The 19,905-nt window shown below is 47.0% G+C and overlaps 1 protein-coding gene across 1 annotated transcript in view; it reads right to left on the minus strand.

Annotated features, from left to right (window-relative positions):
* Positions 1–310: 310 nt before the first annotated feature.
* LOC119404760 (Kruppel-like factor 1) overlaps positions 311–19,905 on the minus strand; it is a 211,224-nt gene continuing 191,629 nt past the window's right edge. Inside the window, exon 2 of the mRNA XM_037671421.2 lies at positions 311–3,394. Within this exon, the coding sequence (XP_037527349.1) occupies positions 1,973–3,394 (1,422 nt within the window). The 3' untranslated portion in view covers positions 311–1,972. The remainder of the gene's footprint in view (positions 3,395–19,905) is intronic.

The following is a 19,905-nucleotide window of genomic DNA, read 5'->3' on the forward strand; positions in this document are numbered from 1 at the left end:
CCCGTTAACAAGTAAGACTCCTAAAGTAAACGAAGATCGCCAGCACCGGAAAGTTCTTGTAATAAAGTTCCTGAGCCCCAAAAAGACTTTTTCTGGGGCTCAAAAAGTTTCTCCATATGCTGGAAGTATGCACACAAGAATGGAGGTGTGTTGGTATGGGTGCTTATGTGTGTGTTTGCGTGGGTGGTAGCCTAGGCGGCCTTTCCGCACTTAAGAAGCGTGCCCTAATTGTGCTATTCTTTCTCTCACTGTAGCCGGCTTAAACAAAACGTAAAGTCTCTGATTAAAAAAAAGAAAGGAAACGAACAGATGCGACGTGGATATGATAGATATATGCGTTAAGTATTCCATCAACGTAAACTGACACACTGTAAAAAACGAAACAACGAACAAATTATATATTAACAACTGCACTATACTGTGTATGTACAAAGCCTCTTCGCGCCTACTAAGCGCCAACAACTTGTATTTTTCTCCTTATTTCATCGTATATTCCAGGCCCTGTCTAGTTTTATTCATCTATTCAAATATAGAACCAGATATGAAAACTGAGACGGGAAATAATCTCTGCATACCTTGAACGGTATTCTGCGCTGTGTTGAGCAGATTCGCACGTTCTTACAAACGCAACCAAAGGATAACTTCCTTCTTTATCTTAAGAATACTGTCCTGTACTTAGAGTTATCTGCTCACTTATTTAAGCATTAGTGAACTGTACCACGATATACCGTGGACTGATTTACCGTGCTGAAGGTTTACTGCAGCAACATCGAAGACGAACACTGAAGGCATGTTTCAAACAGGCACGTGGTGCTCACAGGAAGCTCAAGCTAAGTGACGATCACTTGTGCGTCAGGATTGCATACTTCGACAAGCTTAAAGCGTACTATCTTACGTCACAAGCACGTTTACACGAAGCACGTTGTAAGTATAGCCTAAAAACGTTTTGCTATGCATGCAACGTTCTAACGCACCTGAAAGCAGGTGGGTGTCTCTAATTTTTAAGTCTCTAAGGCACATCGAAGCACATGCATAAATAAGCCAAGCTTGGTCGTTCGAACATGTAATTCTGAAGGTTCGTGCTAAGCTATATCCGCAATTCTTAATGGTCCTCAGCTTCGCACATTCTCTTATTACTCCGCCAAACAGGATCGCACTCTCCGTGCTCGGGGTTCTAGGCCGAAATATGGAGAAGGCAACCTTGCCTGATCAGAGTTGTTTTCTTGTTCTTTTTTTCCTTCATTGCACTCCTCGAGCAACAAGGACGCTTGACCTGATGTACTACGTATTCTACCATTGGTCCCGTTATACAGCTTAACGTCTCTAAGAACTAGCAAATACAACAGCACGTGACGACTGGCTTTAACACGCACACATTTCTAAGACAAGATTAAACCGGACACTATTGCACACTGAACAACATTGGCTCTCCTAGAAGGGAGCGAAATCACGAACAAAGAAAAAGCAAAATTAAGTATGTGGACGAAATGGACGTCCTTCGCTAAGGAAAGCGAGAGAATACACAACACTATATTTTGAATCTGGATGGGCGAAGTGCATCCCAGTCAAGGTCAATCACTTTCGCGTGACCAACGCGCGCGCAAGCAGCACAGTTCACGCGCCACGGCGCACGCGCAGTGGCGAGCTGGCACCGAAGAAGTGTCCTTCAGCTCGGCCGAGGGGGGCATCGCAAACTCTTGCACTTGGGAGCATCAGGTAGAACAAGGGAAAGCCACGACACGCTAGTCCACGGCGCGGTCGCGGAGGGATAGGGCGGTACAAGGGAGCTTGGTCAGCACCGGGGAGGACAATATGAGTGGGAGCACTGGAACGGAACGCAGTCGGGGACTGCTCGCGTCGTTGGGGAACAGACGTCGCACAATCCGAGTGTCTCGGAGCAAAACTTAACAACGAGGAATTGGTTTGTTCGCCTTGGCGACAAACTTCGCGGTGGATTGTGCTGAGGATCAGCTCACAGTGACGTATGGCGCTTCATGTGCAGCGATAGGTGGTCGGAGCGCGAGAAAGCCCGTTCGCACAAGCGGCACTGGAACGGCCGGTCGCCGGTGTGCTTGCGGTAGTGCCTCGTGAGCTCGTCGGAGCGGGCGAACTTCCAGCCGCACTCCTTCCAGTTGCACTGGTAGGGCTTCTCGCCCGTGTGTGTCCGCAGGTGGGCCTTGAGGTGCGAGCTCTTGGTGTAGCTCTTGCTGCATCCGGGGTGCGAACAGGTGTGGATGGTCACCTTCTTTCGACTCACTGCTGTCCGCGACTGCTGTTGTTGCTGCTGATGATGTTGCTGGTGGGACTTCTTGGGCCCAACGAGCGGCGAGGACCGGCAGTACGGGTCGGTCATGTGAATGTCGGGCGTGAGCGGCGTCGCCGGGAAGTGATTCGGAGGTCCCATCGTGGTGCCGGCGCTCAGGAGGTCCGCTAACCTCGGCGATGAAGGTGGGGTCACCATGCGTAAGTGCGGGGGCGTCTGCTGCTTGCCGTGGTGTTGCTGGGGCGGCTGCTGTAGGCACTGGCTGAGGATATCGTCGGCCTTCATTGCCATCGAGTGCATCGAGGGCAGGGTGGTCTGGTACTGGCTCCCGCCGTCCAAGTGGGCCCCCGCGTGCTGCGGCTGTCCCAGCTGCGAGTGGTCCGGTGACGCTGGCGGCGACATCTGGCTAGACGGCGGCGTCTGCAGAGGGTTCGCGCTTTGGTAGTTGGCCCAGAGGGCTGTGTACTGGGAGCCGGACAGCATGGACGACATGTCGAAAGGATTGGCCGTGGCCTCCGCCTTCATTGTCTGAGCTGCAGACTGCTGGTACGTCAGGTGGTCAATGGAGGGGGCTGCGCTGTTCGTCGAAGCCACGCTGCTTGCGAACGGTTGCTGCTGTTGCTGCTCGGACTGTTCGTGCCTCTGTTGCTGCTCGTGGGGTTGCTGCTCGTGCTGAGGCTTGAGCTCGGTCTCGGCATCGTACGAGTTTACTTCGGGGTACAGGGCGGCGTCGTCTGAGTTTAGCATGAAGTCGAAGTCTAGCGTGACGAATCCCGTTGACGACGTCGAAGGGTTCAGTGGGTTGGCGCTCTGGTCTTCGGGCGACGACTCTTGTCTCGTCTGCGGTGGGTCTTGCGGCGGCAGCGACGGCTGCGTAGGCGGCGCGACGCTCGGTGGTTGCCGTTGCAGCGATGGCGGTCGGTTCGGAACGGGAGCCATCAGTGCGGCGACCAGGATGGCACTGTTGGCTGGTAGGACGGACGGCGCTTGGTCCCTGCGGGCCTCGGTGGTCTTGTATTCGTAGACGACGTCGCGACTGACTTGTGTCTCCGGCTCTGGCTTGACGCCCGACGCTGCGTGCCTCGCCCCACTGATGTCGTCCAGAAGCACGCTCTCAATATCCTGCCAGACCTGGGTGAGAAAAAGAAGAGAGAGAACGAAAACTGAGTTTTTCTGTCTCGGAAATTTCGTGTATATCTGTCAGAGATAGAGATAACGCGTACTATATATGCATGCACTGTGAGATAGGTAGAAGTGGTCGTCAGGAAATTCGCCATATTTCCAACATTCCTTCATGACGCTTCTAAAACGCGCTCACATCCTTCACTGCGTCTTTCAAGGGTGCCATAAAATTGCATGATTATTCCTACTTTAAGCAGCGGGGCATAGCCCCCAATTAAGGAGCGCTTCGGCGCTTTGGCCTTGACGAAGACACCGGCGACTTCTTTAAAAGGCCGGAGCTTTCATGAGATGTTGGACAGTGATGTATACGTAGGCCTCCCATGTCGCGCTTTCAACTCGGTATGTCGCTCTTGGTTCCAGGTCTTAGAGTTGGTACCATGTCACGCTTTAAACTTTAGACTTCTAATGCCGATGATATCTCCTTCAGAAAGGTTTTCTTTCGCTCAGCAAGACGTGTGCTTGTGGCCTGAATAATCTGATCTAACCACCTGGGGCGCATTCTGACCTTTTTTTTTTCTCTTAGCGAGGTGTTGCAGCCACACTTAATTGCCGCATAAAGTTCGCGCTCATTCGACGAAGCGTGTCATAAGCAGCGATATCCCTTCAGTCTCCGCGTCTATACGTCTCCGTACCCGCGCAAGGCGTCGCTAAATGCGAGTTTCGCGGATCAGCCAAGGCAGAAAAAGAAGCAAGACTAAGTATTATACCCCACAAGGATTCTTTTATTTTCTCGGAGCAGCAACGAAGGGGACCACAACGAATGTCGGTCTTCGGCGAGGCTCTATACACATGTGATCATTGCGTCAATCTCCCGAGTCAGCCCGAATAGCGGTAATAAAGAGAAGGGGCCAGACGCCCCTACTGTTCTCGAGAGTACCGCCAGGGGCGCCGAGGCGCTCACATTATCTTAATGTGACCGTGGAGGTCCTGTGGCGCAACTGTTAAAATATGCCTGCCTGTAGCACCGCGTTGCGAGGGCGCGGGAGTATTTTACCGATCTCCCATTGTTTCTCTCGCGTCACAGCTATCTCGATCGTCAGTGACGTGTGTAATTAGACTCGACCGCAATGTGTAATTATTGTACTTTGCCAGCCGATGCTCTCCAAGTGGTAGCGTGTACGCGTAGTGAACATTGACGCCTCGAGGAAACCGAGAAACAATTATTCTCTTCTTTCTTTCTTTGTTTCTTTCTCTCTTTGTTTCTTTCTCTCTTTCTTTCTTTTTCTTTCTTTCGTTCTTTCTTTCTTTCTTTCTTTCTCCCGATGGTCGCGAGATCGAATCCCGGCCTAAGAGTTATTCTAGCTATTCCTATAAATTCGAAATGCTAGAGGCCCGTGTACTTAGATTTAGGTGCACGTTAAAGAACCCCTCCACTAAGGTGTCTGTCATAATCTATCTATCTATCTATCTATCTATCTATCTATCTATCTATCTATCTATCTATCTATCTATCTATCTATCTATCTATCTATCTATCTATCTATCTGTCTGTCTGTCTGTCTGTCTGTCTGTCTGTCTGTCTGTCTGTCTGTCTGTCTGTCTGTCTGTCTGTCTGTCTGTCTGTCTGTCTGTCTGTCTGTCTGTCTGTCTGTCTGTCTGTCTATCTATCTATCTATCTATCTATCTATCTATCTATCTATCTATCTATCTATCTATCTATCTATCTATCTATCTATCTATCTATCTATCTATCTATCTGTCTGTCTGTCTGTCTGTCTGTCTGTCTGTCTGTCTGTCTGTCTGTCTGTCTGTCTGTCTGTCTGTCTGTCTGTCTGTCTGTCTGTCTGTCTGTCTGTCTGTCTGTCTGTCTGTCTGTCTGTCTGTCTGTCTGTCTGTCTGTCTGTCTGTCTGTCTGTCTGTCTGTCTGTCTGTCTGTCTGTCTGTCTGTCTGTCTGTCTGTCTGTCTGTCTGTCTGTCTGTCTGTCTATCTATCTATCTATCTATCTATCTATCTATCTATCTATCTATCTATCTATCTATCTATCTATCTATCTATCTATCTATCTATCTATCTATCTATCTATCTATCTATCTATCTATCTATCTATCTATCTATCTATCTCTGTCTGTCTGTCTGTCTGTCTGTCTGTCTCTGTCTGTCTGTCTGTCTGTCTGTCTCTATCTATCTATCTATCTATCTATCTATCTATCTATCTATCTATCTATCTATCTATCTATCTATCTATCTATCTATCTATCTATCTATCTATCTATCTATCTATCTGTCTGTCTGTCCTGTCTGTCTGTCTGTCTGTCTGTCTGTCTGTCTGTCTGTCTGTCTGTCTGTCTGTCTGTCTGTCTGTCTGTCTGTCTGTCTGTCTGTCTGTCTGTCTGTCTGTCTGTCTGTCTGTCTGTCTGTCTGTCTGTCTGTCTGTCTGTCTGTCTGTCTGTCTGTCTGTCTGTCTGTCTGTCTGTCTGTCTGTCTGTCTGTCTGTCTGTCTGTCTGTCTGTCTGTCTGTCTGTCTGTCTGTCTGTCTGTCTGTCTGTCTGTCTGTCTGTCTGTCTATCTATCTATCTATCTATCTATCTATCTATCTATCTATCTATCTATCTATCTATCTATCTATCTATCTATCTATCTATCTATCTATCTATCTATCTATCTATCTATCTATCTATCTGTCTGTCTGTCTGTCTGTCTGTCTGTCTGTCTGTCTGTCTGTCTGTCTGTCTGTCTGTCTGTCTGTCTGTCTGTCTGTTTCTTTGTGGCGTCTGTTTGCTTATTCATACCGACGCGTGGGTCCATCGGTATCTGGAACAGACATCGCTACAAGGGTACGTACGGCCATGATCCCACTTACAGTCGTGCTGCTTATACGTGGTTGGTGAGGCCATATGCGAAATGGTCTAAGCGGGTGGCCTTTCCTTCGGCTCCGTGCTTTCGCTCATAGTCGATGCGCGCCATTACTAGATACACATCGCGCGGGATGACGCACGGCCTGCTGTGAGTCAGCTATTACTTATTTGGACGGTACTTAATAAGCGGTCAACAGTACACAGTCAAAAGCGTGGAACAATAAACTGTTAATTTGTCAGAATGTGGTAACGCGATATGATGGGAAATGTGTTTCCAACAAAAAAGGGAAAAGAAAATCTAATTTTGATAGTCGAATAATGATAAACGCATGACGAAGAAACCGAACATACAGGGACATGCTAAGTAAAAAAGGAGGTTGTTAAGTATTTTAGTGTAGGTCGATGCAAGCACGCGTCTCGCGTTGGTTCAAGCCAACGCGAAGTGTGTGACGAAAAAAAAAAAAAAAGCCCGAAGCGTTTACGCAGTATCGTCTCACGAATGGCGGTCTTTCAACAAGAGAGAGATAAACGAAGGCGAAAGGCAGGGAGGTTAACTCAGCTTTGGCTCGGTTGGCTACTCTACACGTGAGGTGGGGGAAAGGGGGAATAGTAGATAAGATAGAGATAAGATAGAGATGAAGAAGAAATTAACGGATAGTGTAAACACGCAGAGCACGAACTCGTGCCGGTAGTTCACAAACGTTCGTGAATTCGGGTCGTCTTCAAGTAGCTCAGTAGGGTTTCCGTGGCCTTGGCGGCATGCACGAAACCGTGGGCCAAGGTCCCAGGATCTTGCTTTGTGATAATGTCCTTTCGTCAAGGCAATGCAGTTTAGCGTCTAGAACACGCCGTTAGTCTGGTAGGATCGGCCTACCATACCGTAACTGCATGCCTAGCTACTGCCTTTACGTGTAATATAGGCTTAGCCGGGAAAGGTGGGTATGGTCCAAACCCCCTGTTTCGTAAATTTTACCCTTGGTATATTTGTATATACAGACATGCAAGCACGCGCACGCACATATTTAAGGAGCGGTCTGACCTCTCCTTCGATATAAAGTTTGGCCACGCCCCCGGCGCGTAACGTAAGTTTCTGCCTGCATCCGTTAGAGCACCACTGTCTTAACAAATAACGCGACCACAAATTCAAAGTGCATGCGCATACTGAACAGTGCCTTTTCTATTAGGAATAATTTTGCGCTGGTTGTACTCGTTTTCTTATATCGTCCGTTCTATCGACTTACCGGTGTCGGCGATTGTGTGAACGAGGCTTCACATCAGTCTCTGATGAAGTGGAGTAATAGTTTTGTTAATTACGCACAGTGCCGGCGGGCTACACTCAATTATCACCTTACAATAGAGGCTTCTATCGCATCGGTCGTTTTTACGCCGACGGGATCCTATCAATTGTGGACCGAACATTTTCGAGCGTCTAGACGACACCTGAAGGGCACCGTTCCATCATTTAGGACATGGCAGAGAAGATCATTTGAAGGATAAGGTCTTTCCAAATGAAGACACCCCTCTGCTCTCCCTCCTCGCACTCTCTCACAACCAACCCAATCAACTTTGGTGGCGTGAGATCTAAATAGAAACGCGCCGCGCGAATGCCTGACTTCACTGCAGTGAACCACTCTCAATCTGGCACTTCATTGACAGCCATAGGCGTGCACAGGGTTCTCCTTCAGGGGGCGGGGGGTGCGAAGGCAGGCGAAGGTTCATCGCAGCGCCCCCCCCCCCCCTCCCTTAATGCTGTGGTGCGCAAAGGAACAAAACACGAAGGAAGGCCCCTCCCTATTAAGCTAATGTATAGGGCAGACTTTGCGCCCCCTCCCCCCCTCCCTTTCTTAGGTCACTAAGGAGGGCGCAGCCCCCTTGTCCCCCCTCCCCCTTCGCACGCCTATGTTGAAAGCTTTGGGCTGAGTTTAACTGTGATTACAAGACGTGGCGGGCGCTTACGCAGCCTTGTGAAGGGCGGTGATGTAGCTGCACTTAATATTGTTCTTGTGGGTGTTTAACGTACTGAAACTGGACAGTTGATTTATGAGGTCTGCTAGAACATTGTCTACCTAAACAAAGCAACTCTATCTTTAGATAGATTAAACAGCGCTAAAGACGGAACACACAGAAAGAAACGCAGATACACCGCTGATACTTGCCCAAGCATCCGTTTTAGCAACATCTATCTATCTATCTATCTATCTATCTATCTATCTATCTATCTATCTATCTATCTATCTATCTATCTATCTATCTATCTATCTATCTATCTATCTATCTATCTATCTGTCTATCTGTCTGTCTGTCTGTCTGTCTGTCTGTCTGTCTGTCTGTCTGTCTGTCTGTCTGTCTGTCTGTCTGTCTGTCTATCTATCTATCTATCTATCTATCTATCTATCTATCTATCTATCTATCTATCTATCTATCTATCTATCTATCTATCTATCTATCTATCTATCTATCTATCTATCTATCTATCTATCTATCTATCTTATTAAAAATTTTATCTCGGCGTCTCTCTGATTACACATCGGAGCCGCTAGACCATAGATTTCGAACCAAATTTGGGCCGTGCGTCATTTGATGTTCGTGCCCTGCTGCATAGAAGTGATGGGACAGACTGGTGTATCAGGTGCAAGTGTGCATATATAGAGCACATCGATTCAGCAAGGAGAGCATCGCCAGAGGGTCTCTTCCACGGCGGCGATCCCCTCTAAGCTGCCCCCCCCCCCCTTCTCGCTCGCTCTCTCTTTCTCTCTCACCGTCTTGCGCATGGCTAGCTTTCGCGGAGGTGCTTTCTTTTTCCTTTTTCCCTGGCATGCAGATGCGGGTTAATTGTCCATTCCACAACCGCGCTTGCGCGGTGCAAGAGAGCCGGGGCACCGACACGCATTCCACGATGTCGCGGTGCGTGCGTGTGTGCATATACCAGGGCCGTGGGATCACGTGTGTATTGCAGGCGGTACACATACGGCCCGAAGAAAAGAAAGTGAGCGAGAGAATGGAAAACTGTTTATCGGACGTTTATGGTGTTCTTTTTTTGCGGCCTCGCTTCTTTTCGATATGTTCAATTATGACGGCGATAGCGAAGGCGTACGAGAAAGCAGCTGAACGCACGGGGCGATCGTACGACAATTAGTCCGTTTATTGCGCTCGCCTGTATACTACTTGAGATGCGATATCAGAAAGCGCAGGTGAACTCGGGGTATGTTAATTAACCGCGAAGGTGGAAATCATGAGACGACCGCATTGTGTCCGCAAATTTGCCCATTTAGAGACGTACGCCGGTGGCTTCGGTGGCGGAGGCGGCGTTTCCAACACGAACGACTCAAAAAGTCACGTGATCAGAGATTACGGCTTGACGACGTCATCATGACTTTTCCGATCGGAAAAAATTGTGGCGGCGCCACTACGACATCACATAGGATGACGTCATTACACGAAATCAGGCGCAAGGGGCCAAAGGTGTGCCGATCCCGGAGGCAACACAATACCACAATACCAGTTGAGGTGAAGATAGCTTTCAATGCTTCTGATCCTGTAGGCAGTGCAAAACCATGTAAGGTGCAGAAAGGTTTTGGGAATGGACGGGGGAGGAGGGGGGGGGGGGGCAAGGGTCTGTACATTGACTGAGAACAAAAAGAAGATGGCTCACTGTTAATCCCAAGTTTACCAACACAGTCAGCGCGAGTGCCACTCTCAGAACCCGAGGTCTTGCACTAGGGTCGCGTTACTTTTGGTGAGCCAGAAAGGTTTGTCGTCCTAGTGAAGCGTGACGTAGGGGGGCTGTTCAGGCAAATGAAGACGTGATAACTGGGGAGTGACTAGCTTCAGGCCTCTAGTGATGCTCAGTGGAGCAAAGTGATCATCACACGCCTCTGACGTAACTGGAAAGTCTGATATTACTGCGATAGTCGTGAGAAAATTGACGCAATTCCGCCTATATTTTAAGTTTAGTTCAGTGTGTTATAGAAAACTAGTACACTGTTGATACACTTTAAGGAAGCAGACCCATCCTGGTATGCGTAGTCAGTGCAGCTTCATACTTCCCAGTGCGTTCAACAGAGTCTCGTATACGTTCGACAAGGTATAAGATCACAGCGGCATTCGCGGCCATCTGTGTTTAATGTTACCCGCGCTTCCTCGTGCCTCGCTAATGATTCGCACTACGCTTAACGTGCAGAGTCTGAAGGACAAAACAGGAAAAAAGAACACCTCACCAGTCGTTGCCTTATTAGAGGGCACAACGACAATTTTAGAAACATCGCGCCCTCGCCGCTGCCGTCTCTGCACGCGACGCGACAGGCGTATACACTCTTCAAGGCGCGATTTCCTTCGAACGCGTGGTCTTGGCGACGAAAACACTGTGACCAAAATGAGAATCCTATATTCGGCGCCAATTTCGTGCTTGTTAGTGGAAGGAAATGTTCCTTTCGGTAATTGTTTTCGAATGCTGCCGTAACGACATTCAACTTTTGACTCTGCTTCGTGTGGTTGTTGTTTTTTCCTCCTCTTCTTAAGTGGGCGTGAGGCTTTTTCAGCGGAAGGGTTACGCAGACAGCATGATTGCCTTCCTCCCGCGTTTTTTATTGCCGCAATTTGTTCTCTCAGCTGGTGGCGTTACACACTTTCCGCGTGAGCCCATACCCTCTGCGCGCACCCGTAATTTGTTGCCATCGAAGCACTTTGTGAAATGAGCTTGCATGCGCCGCCGCCGAGCTCCTGCCGTTTCTGCATCCCTCCTTATTTATTATGCGAGTCCGGGGGGGGGGGGGGGGGACTTCACCCCGTTTCTCAAACTTCACCGAACCGGTAACCCCCTTTGTTTAATGGTCGCGATCGACACAAAGAACCGCGCAGCGAACCACAAAAGAGAAACGAAACATGCAGGCGTGAACGCTGACCGTATTGCGTGATGGCAAAGCTCTGGCAATCAAAGCGTCTGCTACCTTCAAGAAGCCTGTGCGTACCTTTCTTGAACCCACTAAGCCTCAGTTCAAAAGCTAACTTATCAAAATGTCTCGCTAACGTCTGCGAGGGTTCTGGAATTTCTCTTTAACCTCGAAGGAAATAGCGCTGCGCGCGCTTAAATAGGACACTTCATTATTCTCAGTAATAAGAGTGCGACACAGCGAAGTTTGGAGCTTACTTATTTATGACCGAGTTAGCTGACTGAGTGAAGTTTCGCTCCGGTTGACCTGTAGCGATACTCCAGGTCTCTTGGAGCGTTTTAAATCAGGCAGCAGTTCAGAGGTAGATGGTAGTTTGAAGCGATGAAAAACCCTTGAACACGGGGTGTCAGCGGAGCTGAAGTTTCGACTTTATGAATGACTCTTGGTGCATGTACGTGTGTTTGTGACTGCACGCAATATGTGCGTGTATATGTGATCACTGTGTATATCACGGTACACCTGGAGCAGCAAGCCAGGCGACTAACCAGGCTGACATTTCCGGGAATATCATTAAAAGTTATCTCTCTCTTTCTCTCTTCTTCAAGGCAGCAGCTGCCTACATTAGTGCGTATATGTGTGTGCTTCGTACCCTCTCCCCCAACAAAAGCATAAGAGGAGGAGAGGGCAAGTGCACTTGCCCTCTCCTCCTCTTCTGTTTTGGTTGGGAACTGCGCGGCTGTGAACGCACGGACTAGCACCAAAGCAGGCAAGCACATGCGTAGCATCCCACCGTGTCATTGTGAGTGCATCAGTACGTCCGTTCCTGTCTAAGATGTGAGCATTCGTGCGCCGGCACTCTGTGTTAACACACAGCCTGTGCAAAAGAACAGCGAATCCCCGAAGCGACGCGGAAAATCACCAGCGAAACCGAAGTGTACAGTGCGTAAGAAGGTACGAGGAGGGGGAGAGGTGACGGTGAGGGGGGTGTCCAGTGGTCTCATTTCTCTCTATCATCGTGCCTGTTTCCATCTAGATAGGGAATACGTGAAGCCTGTGCTTTTGCCCGCTCCGCTGCGCCTTCGTCCCAGCAAGGGCGACGAGAGATGTGGGACGCATCGTGTAAGAAAAAGTGCTTCACCCCCCCCCCCCCTCCACCCCGCAACTGCGCATCACAGACGACGAACTCGGCGAAGCGTGGTCATATCTCTGTCCTTCTCCCGTTGCCTTTTGTACAATCTGGCATACGCCACTTTATACATGCGGAGTGATCTGAAGACACCTACTTTATGGCATTCCTTACAATTTTCTGTGTGGTTTCGTCCATCGTAAGAACACGTGCCGCATCACGAATGTGTCCCGTAGCGTTTCGCGTATAGTAGGCTGACAAGGAACAATACAGTCGACTCAGAAGAAAAATAAGACGACTTTCACCTTTGAGTCGTTTTATGCGAATTCATGAGCGACCCTGTGAGTGTTTTTTTCGAGTAGCCCACAACGTTGGTGTCTGTCATAACCAACTGGTATCGCTTCAACAAATCCAACGTGTTACCGTTATCCACGCCTATGTTATGGAAGTGCAACAAATTATTGAAATATAAAGTGACATAGGGATATTGTACGCAGCACGGCAACACCTATACGCGTTTTGTGTAAGGCTTCCTGCGTTCACATTTGTGACCTGCGTAAAGGGAATACGGTTAAATCTCAGCACGTCGATGTAGTTGCTACTCTTCACTAATACGAACGTTACATAGAACTGTACGCATTGAAATATAACATTATTATTATTAATTGTTCTACACGGTTGCGTAATGCACTATTTCTTACTGCTACTGTAAATCTGTCCTGAACTCAGTATGCAGCATAGTGTGGTCTGTAACCGTCAAATAAAACTTCCCAGTGATGCATTCAGCCACTTTCAAAAGCCAGTGTGTCTCGCTCAGAAACATTGCATGCTTATAAATAAATCATCGGATCAAAAATTAAGGGGAGAGACATGCACTCGCTTGAAGGTTTGGCTTTCGTACGGTGCACGTATCAGAAAGAGATTTCACGCATGTGCTAATTTAAAATCAAAGACGCGTCACTCCTTCATTATGCGATTCGCGTAGCGATTCTTTACCTGTAGGTTCTCTTAACGTTATCGATAACGCAAGGCGAAGAGTTTCTGGAAAGTGCAAGAATGAAACGCGAATCAGCTTATCGAAATGCCGGTGTGCCGTTTGTAGAGTTTCCCAGACGGGAGCAGTGGAGTCGCATCGCCCGCCTGAAATGACGGATGGTGTCTACAAACTTTCCATGAGTCCTTCAGATCACGGTGCGCACCGTAGACTGGCTAAGTTATAAGCATTTCACAGCAGGCAGAATGGCGTGACATCCCTTACAAAAATGCTTATAGAGGTTTAATTAAGGCTAAATTGACTTTTCTCTATAGGATGTATTGTGTTTAAATTGAGCGCCAATTGACTTTTTCTATTGAGTTACACAAGGATATTGGCCACCGTGTTTCTATTGAAAATCATATTTTGCGTGTCAATTTAGCGTCTTTTGTGCGAGTCAAAAGGAGCTATTGACCAGCTATTGACTGTGAGTATACTCAATTTCAATTGACTTTTTCTATTGAGTTACACAAGGATATTGGCCACCGTGTTTCTATTGAAAATCATATTTTGCGTGTCAATTTAGCGTCTTTTGTGCGAGTCAAAAGGAGCTATTGACCAGCTATTGACTGTGTGTACTCAGTTTCAATTGAAACAGTTTAGGGGAGTGTATATTCAACCCTTATTGTGTACAGTAAAAAGCATCTGGTATGCAAGCGTGTTACGCAATTGTCAAAAATGGTGGCTTAGTTCCTCCGCGTTTAGGAACGTAGGCTATTTGCGACATTTCTTGAAAACTAGCCACTTAAATGTGTTTTAGAAGTGGTACCCAATTATATACATTAAATGCTATCAGTGTATTTTTTAAGCATTTGCTAGCCATAAGGCTGATCATTCGAATTTACTGTGCCGAACATGAAAGGAATTCTGCATGCCGCCTTCAATGCTTTGCCCTAGCGAGAGTTTTTCCTGGCGTGCGCTGATGTTTCAATGGTTCAATCCTACGAACAAGGTAAAAACTGGGAGAGAAGTCGCAAATTAGTACAAGGGCCCACTATTCGCATGAACGACACCATACACGCACATGTACACCATACATACAGTGATGCCGATGTTGTGATTTCTTAATTGTGTAAGCTGCATCTGACCTTCGGTGTTCTGTAAAGTGTCCATGCCAAAATGGAAAACACAGATCTGTTAACATCTATATTTATTTTTATGAAAACTCCAATAGAGACGAATGTCATCATTTAGTTGGCGTTGCGCCTGTTTCCGAATAACCAGGGCGAAGCCTGCCTGTAAGAAATACAAAAAAGAGAGAAAATCTTGTCATAAAAAATAAAATAGGTAGAAGAGGACGGTTTAATAATGTAAGCCACAATAGTTACGTAGTAGCATACTGATAAAACATCCAACGCACAATACTTTTTTTCAGTTTTCATAACTTTCGAATAGAACGTACGAACGCAGTGAAAATGATAAACTTACCTTCAAAGATAATCAACAGAGGCACGTGGTTTGGAGATCCAGCAAATACAGAAAATGTTGATCGCACATCAAGGTGACGGTGTGTCTCTGCAGCTTTGCAGAAAGGACGCTGCGATGGTGTCTTGCATGTAGGCTGAGGTGTCCATTTTGCCGCAGGAAAGTTGCGATGAACAACCGTTCCGCCGAAACAAACTTCCATGTACGGCCACAATTGCAGCACATGAGCGAAGTAGCTTCTTCACACTTTCGCTGATAGCCTGTGTAAATCGCGGTACTCGCTGTCCACGAAATCAGAGCAAGAGAGATCGCAAGTGACGAACACGATCCACGCTCGCGGCGCTGGTGAGCAATTCTGAAGAAGAAAGTGCGGCGCGGAGGGATACACAACAAGAGCTAGAGTGACCGTCAGAAATTTACACGGGTGTAACTCCCAATAAATTCTGCGAAGCTTATTTGTGAACTAAATGTCAAGTATTCATGGCGTAATATTAGCATCCTATAAAATACAGATTGATCTTTTCCCGCGTTATTTTCTTGATCGCAACAGTAGACGGGCCTCCTTGCACCTGTGCAGTGAAAGTTTGCGACATGTGCTCTCCGAATTCTTCACCCCTCATGGTCCCCGCCACGTGCAAAGAATACCACCCGCGACTTACCAGACAGGCGAGTTTCGGAACAATAGGGCGCCCCTTTTCCCCCTACGGGGGAGAGCAGCTTAAAAATGCACGACCATTGAAGGACGCGTTCGTCGAATCCGCAGTCTTTTAAGCCGGCTACCACGACATGTTCAATCCGCATTTTTATCGTACTTCTCATGAATAAATAGTAATAAAATAATAATAATAAAGACACTGCTTGTCAAAGCATTGAGTACACATTCCGATAAACATTGAATCAACGGTATTTTAGCTAATCTCGGAAGGCAAAATTTTAGCGCATCATTGAAACAAATGCAAGTGTCGCACTTGACCGCGACACGATCCGTCATAGCGGGTCATATGGCTACGCATGTTTTTTGACAATTCATGGTGAGAAAAACCTTTGATCTTGCATTCAAAGAACTGCTAACTTCCCCTTTACCCCGTCGACAGCCGCGGGGACCAGCAGCATCGATCTTGCGACCTTCGATCAAAGCACCTAGCTCGCTTAATTTTCGTTTTTCCGTTGCTTTTTTTTTTAGTACTCAACAACGAAAAAGAAAGGGGGGCGGCCGGGAGGGAGGCCCTGCGGTGAAACTTGGCCCTATACCTAAGGAGATGCCCTGCACATGCGTGCTTCATGGTTCTCTTGTAGCTATATAGAACATTATTATATATAAACAAGAAAACTAATTCCAGGTACATTAGGACATTACACTTCTGTGATGCGAAAAAAAAAAGTGAAATGCCATATCGCAAGCTAGAGAAGCATAAAACATAAAAGACTTGAGGTAGCACTGCATGCTATATTGAGAGGGCTCAGTAGCCGGTCAATAATGCATACGTTGAGTTCGAGTCAATTGGCACTTAGTTTTTTGAAAAACAATTTAATGCGTATAGAGTGTGAGTAAATTGGCGCTTATATTTTTTAAAGTCAATTAAATGCGTAAAGAGTGTGAGTCAATTGGCACTTAGTTTATTTAGAGTCAATTAAATGCGTATAGAGTGTGAGTCAATTGGCACTTAGTTTTTTGAAAGTCAATTAAATGCATATACAGTGCAGGTCAATTGACACTTAGTTTATTGAAAGTCAATTTAACGCGTATACAGTGTGGGTCAATTGACACTTAGTTTTTTGAAAGTCAATTTAATGCGTATAGAGTGTGAGTAAATTGGCGCTTTCTTACCTTTAGTCAATTAAATCTGTACCGAGCTGACCCAATAGACAATGCGGTTGAATTGACCTGCAATTGACTCAATACATGCTCGGTTCCAGGTCAATTAAAACTCAATCTGCATTTTTGTAAGGGATGGGCATAAAATATATACCTTACCAAGAAATACGAATTGGTCAAGCCGTCCGAGCACCGACCGAGCGTTATACGGAAAAAGCTCGCAGAAACAACAAAAACATGGCATGTGTTGCACTTTGGCAAGTTGCCATTAGCGCATGTGAGTCAGGCGATTGCCAACTAACCTCTTATCTCTGCGTGGTTCTGAGGTATGGAGGATGACAAATGATGGACATCGCGATATTAAAGTCTCACTGGCTGCCCCGTGTCTGCAGTGTATACGTTCGGTTTTCATTGGACAGCTCGCGGAAGTCTTACAACTATACGCTTCGAAAGTACAGGAATACAGCGGCCGTATTTCTTTACGCGCTTGTTGTAAGGCTTTCGTGAATCAAGCTCGACCGCCTGTTATAGCCGCCTGTTATAGCCCAGATATTCTTGTTTTTGCAAAAGCACTCCCCTTGCTGTTAGGAACAGTGCTTGCATGCGAGCTAACACCCACAGTTGGCTCTCGCGCCATATCACTATACTAGATGAGATTTGTGGACTAGATCGAAAAAAAAATAAAAATAAAATAAAGGTCTGAAACGTGACTTACAGCCGTTAGCGTTTTTCTCTCCTTGCACTAAACAGAGTAAGACTTGGCACTTGGCAGGCGAATCGGTGCCTCGTTTATGGCAGTCTGCGAACACCGCGTAGCATTCAATATTCCGGAGATCGCGATTTCATTTTACACACCCGTAGATTTACAGGCGCTCGCCCCCAGTCGAAAGGACCACCTGCAATGCGTTTTCTTTTCCTTAGTCAGAAAGGGAGACAGGCTAATAGGTTTTATTTGTCAGTCATGCAGACACGGAAAGAAAAAGAACGCTAGACCAGCGTTCTTACTGTTCCTTTTTGTTTCCGGGTGTGCGTGCTTTTTTTTTCCTATTTCGCTTAAGCGCTGGAAATAAGCAAAGTTCAGTATTACAACTAGCCCGGCAAACTGCTTTATGTCCTGAGAGTCCAGTTTGGATTCATGAGCTCTGATTCAGTATGTCGTTAAATCTCGACCACAGGCGGTATAAGGCTGTGGCACGCCAGCACTAGTACATGTACGTACACATGTACAGTCGCGATCAGTGTGACTTGCAACACGGGAGCGCGTGGCCTCACGAAATAAAAGATTGTGCATGACTTCAAGTTGGCCTTATTTCCACAACTGAATGGTATCTTGTTATCGGGGATCATCACCAAGGTGACAGAGCATTGTTTAGTTGTGGAAATAAAGGCTAGTGGAAGTGGTGAGCAATCTCTCTCTCTCTCTCTCTCTCTCTCTCTTGCTGTCTCTCTCTCTCTCACACACACACGCACTCACTCACTCACTCACTCACTCACTCACTCACTCACTCACTCACTCACTCACTCACTCACTCACTCACTCACACACTCACACACACACACACACACACACACACACACACACACACACACACACACACACACACACACACACACACACACACACACACACACACACACACACACACACACACACACACACACACACACCACGACACTCCACTGTGGTTCAGTAGCCATGGCGCGGTAATTCCCACTAAGAGAACGTGGAGGGCTTGTTTCCTCGACGGGGCATCGGCACTCGAATAACTTATAAATAGAAAACTGCGATGCACTTAGCTTGCTCTACTCATTAATTAAAAGAAAAAGACAGTTCATACGGTCAACATAATCCGAAGCCTGACACTTCGGCGTCCTCGTGAGGGCTCCCGTCGCACGCAAAGGAGCACGCGTACCTCTGGATTCCCACATGGGACGGCATAACGGGCAACCGACAGTGCTTATGTCCCCAATGTCGCCTCGCGTCCGTCGTCTCCGGCTTCTGCAGTCTGTCGGGAAAGCGCGAAAGAACGAAGAAACAGCGGAGGCTGTATAGTACAAAAAACAAAAAAAAGAACGGACAGCTCACCTTCGGCGCCGTTATCGACTTCTAGCATCGGGCGACTCATTACGTATGCTGAATATGCGGGGTCCAAAGGAGGACTCCGAGCAATCCTTGCCGCATATATGTGTCTGCGTGCCTGAGCCGTGTGCGTCACGCCGGCCTTCCTGTCCCCTCGATATACTACGGCATATACCTTGGCCGCCGGGCGATTGATTTACATTTGCCCATTCTTATCTTCGAATTTGTCTCTTTCGCTGCTAAATGCTTATTCCTTCTCCTCCCACCTCTTCTTCTCCCATTTGCTTTTTTTTTTCCAACCCCCTCCCCCACTTCATCTTTGTTTTGCATTTCGCTGTGTCCTTCTGTGTTTCCTTTTCTGTTATCATTGCTTGTTCCATTCTCTATACACGATTTTACGTAAGACGCATGGGCGCCGCCACCTTGGGCTCCTAAACGAATGTTTTCTTATTTCAATATGTCGCGCAGTGAATAAATGACGTCATGAAACGTCGAATGCAACAACCGAAACGTTTTCGTGCGTATGCGTCTAACGTACAGTACTGTTCGTTTAGTTGCTTAAGACGCGAACCGGTAAGGCTACAGCCTAATGTGACAGCACCGAAACCCATCCTTAAAATAGTCTTTAAAAAAACGTAACACTTGGCTTCTTTAAGAGCCAAGTGTTACGAGAAACCAAAAGGAAAAGGTTTAGTCCTGTCGGAAATACAGGCCGCTGAGGTCGGCAAATTATTTATTTACAGCCTTTCCTCTGAAGAAACACGCCTGTACGCAATTAAACAACGTTATTATAGTGTGTCCGATGAAATTTGGATTCTGCTCTTTTCATTCATTTTTGTGGGCCTTGTGCATTTTATTGCAAGTACACTTACAATGCTTCGCAAAAATATTAGACGATAATCTCAGGTTATGTTTATGCGGACGGTTTGTGTAAACGCGGCCGTATTCTGGTTAAAGCCAGCAATTAAATTAGTCCCTGCTATTTGGGAAGCCGATCGCGCCCGCATGGATAAGAAATTTATTAAAGGGCTGACCCCGGCTCCATTAAGCTAGTACTTACTTATAAGATCATTCTGAACTTTTATAGGCCACTTCGGCTTTTACGGACCATTTAATTGCCGTATCAAGAGTATCGCGGCTGCGTTTCCTCGGCTCGCTCTAACAGCACTTCACTTTTATGTGCTTCTTAGTATCAGTCGATGTAGTCTGGGGTTAGCGAGAGCCAAATTTTGCGAGAAGGGAGAAATAGGTGTAGTTGTAGTTATATGCACAGAGATAAGACTGCGGGACAAGGT

Source organism: Rhipicephalus sanguineus, chromosome 9 (genome assembly GCF_013339695.2).
Source record: "Rhipicephalus sanguineus isolate Rsan-2018 chromosome 9, BIME_Rsan_1.4, whole genome shotgun sequence".
In the NCBI taxonomy this organism is placed as follows: Eukaryota; Metazoa; Arthropoda; class Arachnida; order Ixodida; family Ixodidae; genus Rhipicephalus; species Rhipicephalus sanguineus.